This window comes from Nilaparvata lugens, chromosome 7 (assembly GCF_014356525.2).
Source record: "Nilaparvata lugens isolate BPH chromosome 7, ASM1435652v1, whole genome shotgun sequence".
NCBI classification, from domain to species: Eukaryota; Metazoa; Arthropoda; class Insecta; order Hemiptera; family Delphacidae; genus Nilaparvata; species Nilaparvata lugens.
The window spans coordinates 10478765-10483734 of record NC_052510.1 but is presented as its reverse complement, the minus strand read 5'-3'; the positions used below and the strand labels follow the sequence as shown (position 1 = coordinate 10483734).

Genomic DNA, 4970 nt, shown 5'->3' with positions numbered 1-4970 from the left:
ATATAATTAATTAATGCAGAAAATCGACATCGCTATTCTCCTATCTTTATCCACTGTCATTATAACGTGGACCTCATTATAGCTGAATTTGCTATCAATTATTGCTGAATTTGAATTATTGCTAGCTGAATAAGGTTAGCCCCATTCGCTGGTCGCTGGCCTAGTAAGCTGGGCCAGCTCGTAATTTGGCCAGCCTTGGCAAATCATCCAACCACACAGTCATTGGCCTTCATTGGGCCAATATGTTGATGCAACGTTTCCCTTTTGGTTTCTTCAGCTTTCTTGTATTTATTTCGAATATTTTCAATTTAATAATAAACACATTACATATAAATTTTTGTTCAGTCGGCAAATCCAGAGATGACCAGACGCCTCGCCACCGTTACACCTTGTTTTTACATTTTCTTGGTTCATAAGTTGGTCAACTTGTTTGTATTTTGAAATTTAAAAATTGAGGTTAGTATTCTGTTTGTTTTGTTGTGCTATAATGTAGTTTGTACAAATTTATTTGAACAAACCACATTTATCAAAATGTTTTTGTATAGTTTTAGAATCAATTATGTTTTATATACATCGTGTAAATCTTGTACGAGATGAGCTACATCGGAAATAAAAACCTTCCTAAAAGTAAAGGTTCATCTGATGAACAACGTACAAAATGTGTCAAGTTTTCAAAAGCTCCTGGAGATGACAAACCAGTAGGAAATGACAAAATAAAAAAGTCTTGTATACGTACAGTAAGCAATACAGACGGGTCGGTTAAAAGTTGTTCGTCCTCGGTGATTGGTTTTGATTTGACAGACAGCATAGATTCTAAAAATGTAAGTTCTACAAATCAAAGAAATGCTGACATTGGAAGTGACAGAAACGAGGAAGTATCCTTGGATTTGGAACAAACTGACAATTTCAAGCTAGCTGTTCCTGAACTGTGGACATCTTTGAAGATTGCCAACAATTTGCTGGGCGCTGTCGCATCTGCCAAAGACTCACGACATGCAAATAGTCATGAGAAAAATGTTGCACTGGCCAAATCTAAGGTGAGAAAATAGAAGATTGCAATGTACACAGTTTAGTTCAAATCCTTAATTACATTAATTAGTTGTATTCATGTTACAACTACCCCATAATGTTGTGAGGACCAAATGAATCAAACCTAAACTTACAAGAGTAATCTGTAATGCCTCCGTTTTATTCTCGCCTTGCTGCTCGCCAAATATTAAACGTTTCTGGTCGAGACATTTTTGAAAAAACACGTTTGCCTCTAAATTTTTTTCAAATTTTGCTCTTATAACTTTTTAAAAATCGATGGGAAAAATCCATGCTGATTATCAGCTTATAGAGCATCAAATTTTCTTCAATTTGATGTTTAATTTCACACTTTCACGAATTTCCCTACACCTTTTGCAGCAGCTTTAGTGTTGAGTGTAAAATCTCCATTTTTGCAACAATAGACCAATTGACAAAAGAATTTGGAGGGAATATTTTTAACAAAATTTTTGACTTTGCAGCTTTGTTGACACTAGTTAGGAGGAGAACATATCAAAAGTCCCAATTCCCAACTCATGTGCTAAGAGGATGAGGTGGTTTAAAAGTTGCATTTTCAGCGTTTTTTCTTCCACGCTCATATCTTGAGAACAATGCGTTCAACCGACATAAATAACTATTCAAAAAAGAAGCTTGATAAATTCTCTACACTTTTTTTGTTCCGTGGAATTTTGTGATATTTCCAACAGTTCCCGAGATATTCGCTCTTGAAGGAGTGTAATAGTTGAAATAACTGATTTTTACTTTCCTTGCCCTATTACCATAGGTAAGAAAAGTATTGCTTTCCGAAAAATTAAGGTACCCCAATTTCTATACGTTTCAAGGTCCCCTGAGTCCAAAAAAGTGGTTTTTGGGTATTGGTCTGTATGTTTGTGTGTGTATGAGTGTATGTGCGTCTGTGTACACGATATCTCATCTCCCAATTAACGGAATGACTTGAAATTTGGAATTTAAGGTCCTTACACTGTAAGGATCCGACACGAACAATTTCGATCAAATGCAATTCAAGATGGCGGCTAAAATGGCGAAAATGTTGTCAAAAACGGGGTTTTTTCGCGATTTTCTCGAAAACGGCTCCAACGATTTTGATCAAATTCATACCTTGAAAAGTCATTAATAAGCTCTATCGACTGCCATAAGTCCCATATCTGTAAAAATTCCAGGAGCACCGCCTCATCTATGCAAAGTTTGATTTCAGATTCCCAATTATCAGGCTTCAGATACAATTTAAACTAATAAATTCAAGTGGAAAAGATTCAGCATATAAATCTCTACAATTTATGTTTAGTAACATTTTCACCTACAATTGAAAATAAGCGCGATATGCGAGAAAATGAAATTATTCAATTGCAAACTGTTGGCAACTGTTGATTCTATTAAATCATTCACTATGAAGAGATAGCAGACTTCGTGTGTCTTCAGCGCTATTGTCCTGTCACCAGCTGTCTCACATCTTAGAATAGTAGATTTGATATGCGCGATAACACAAGCGCGATAACACAAGTGATCAATTTTCATAACGGCAAGGAAAGTTGTGTGAGTGCGCCACACCAGATTTTTATCCAATGTTTTGCTCTTTCATGGCTTATAACTCTTCAACAATGCATCATAAAAACTTATCGTAGAATTGTAGAGCATTGAATTCTCTTTGAAATTATGTATTATTTCACTATTCCAAGTATTCATTTCATTGTTGTGCTGAATGCTGTGTGCGAAGCCAGCAAACTTCAACCATACTATCACGGCTAACTTATAGTGAGATTGAATTTCAACCGTCACCATTAGTTGAATAAGGAGCATTGATGCTATGATGATTGCAAGTTAATCAGTTCATAAGTGATAATGTGTCGTTCGTGTAACTCGTATCCCGTACATGTACCGGTATTAGCTAATTCCTATCACCTCATCAACTATTACTATAATTAAAAGGTCTATTTGTAGGTAATTGTATATTGCATAAAGTACTCTAATGATTGTATTGTACAAGTATTTGTATGTGACTTTTGGCAATAAATTCAATTCAATTCATCAACTATTCTATTCAATTTGTTGCAGGCAATGGTGAATGTCCCTTTCGAAGAACACGTGTTCAAGGACTTGATTGCTCTCAATATAAATACTGACGATCTCATCTGCGGCTCCAGAATGAAGAGCAAAAAGTTCGAGCGAGTGAAAGATAGTGAACCTGAACTTTCCGACTACTTTAATCCGTCGTTTGACAACGAATTTATCGTCAAATGTGCGCCTGTGCCTTTTGAAATCGACAAGAATCGCCTCTTTGACGGGTTTTCACTCACGGAACGCGCTAGAAATTGGGAAGCTAGTGATTGCTAAGTGGTTTGCTAGCTTCCTTACGTATAGAACACAGCAAGGTGGAATAGGTGACGCAATTAGCGGAGAAAGAGACTTGTAATAGGAATGAGAGTAAACACGACATAAGTATTTAATACCTTAAGAAAGGTTTTTAATAACTTGAACTATACAGGTTTCGAATTGGAATGAGTTCAATATATTGCAAACATATTATATATTGCAAACAGTTTATATATTTCATTGGAATGAGCTATACTTTGCTCTTGTTGACTCTAAACTGAATTATGGAATAAGTTGTTGGGGCTCTACTTACATTACCCACTTGAGACCACTTATAACCTTACAAAAATCTATTGTCAGAGCTGTTAAAAAATCAGGAAGATATGAACATGCCTTTCCCCTTTTTCAAGATATAAAATGCTTGCCTCTAAGATACATATATGTTTTCAAAGTTTTATACCTATTCTTTGTAATGTCTGGAAACAGTGGTCAGGCAATTTTCAGGGAGAGAACAAATTATCAAACTAGGAGAGTCACTTCTGTTCTGCTAAGGCTTCCCAGGTCATATACCACTTGTTTCCAGAAATCGTTTGTATTTCTAGGTCCGAAATTTTTCAATAATTTACCTTTTGAGGCAAAGAGAATTGATAATAGGAAAATGTTCAAATATTACATTCTTAAATGACTTAGAAATATCTTGCCTGATTGTTTAGAACACATGTTTTTTATTCTTTCTTAGTTTTCGACATAATAATTATTATTATAGTTGTTGAAAATCATATCAAAAGTAATTAAACCTAAACTGGAAATGTATGAGAGGTGAGTGAATGTGTGAGTGTGTGTTTTCATTTTTTTCTTGCCCAAAAATTTGTTTTTCTTCTTTCTGATTTTATTCAATTATAGTATAAGCACTCCTGCTTGCACGCGTTAAGCATTATATGCTTACAGCAAGCTAGAAATATTCTGTTTCAAAAAAAAAGTTTGTTTGGAGACTTAGTAGGTAACAGTAATAAATTCAAATATATGTTGTTATACTACATTCTTCCCCCCAAAGAGTTAATGAATGTAGTCATTCAAATAATTAGGAGGTCTTCTATTTCTAAAACTTCTTCTTGGTTATGTATTTTGGTTTTCTTGTCCAGTAGTCTGTTGTCTAGGTTGTAAGCTCTCGGCAGTAGTACTAGTTTCGTTTTCTTGGTTTTGGGTTGCTTGAGGATTATGGAAGTATTCAAGTTCAGGTTCGGAAGTTGGTAATTGAGAATTTTCATCATTTTCAGAATCGGTTTCTTCTTCGTGATCTCTGTTTTCTTACTCTCCAACTGGAGCAAGATAACGTGTTGATACTGTGGTTTCTCTTCCATCAGGTAGCTTTACATGTGCATACTCAGCATTTCCATGTAGAAGTTGGACCTCTTCAACAAGTGGCTCATATTTAGATGTTCGATTGAATTTTTTTAAATAGACAGGGCCGGAATTGAGAAGCCAAGAAGGAGCTGAAACACCATTGTTTCCAGATCTACGTGGGTGTAAGAACATACGCTCATGAGGAGTTTGATTTGTGGCTGTGCAAAGTAATGTTCTTGTTGAGCTAAGAGCATCTTCTAAAACTGACT

General features: G+C 35.3%; 1 protein-coding gene across 1 annotated transcript; it reads left to right on the top strand.

Annotated features, from left to right (window-relative positions):
• The first annotated feature begins 433 nt into the window (after window positions 1-433).
• LOC120352552 lies at window positions 434-4192 on the top strand. The gene is made up of 2 exons (XM_039433654.1): window positions 434-1037; window positions 3100-4192. Exons 1-2 carry the CDS (start codon window positions 594-596, stop codon window positions 3376-3378), a joined length of 723 nt encoding a protein of 240 aa, XP_039289588.1. The 5' UTR covers window positions 434-593; the 3' UTR covers window positions 3379-4192.
• Window positions 4193-4970: the final 778 nt, after the last annotated feature.

Bases quoted from the DNA above. Each gene is read 5' to 3' on its own strand.
- LOC120352552 (XM_039433654.1), top strand. From the start codon at position 594: ATGAGCTACATCGGAAATAAAAACCTTCCTAAAAGTAAAGGTTCATCT. The intron at 1,038-3,099 runs GTGAGAAAATAG...AATTTGTTGCAG, and splicing joins TTGCACTGGCCAAATCTAAG to GCAATGGTGAATGTCCCTTT.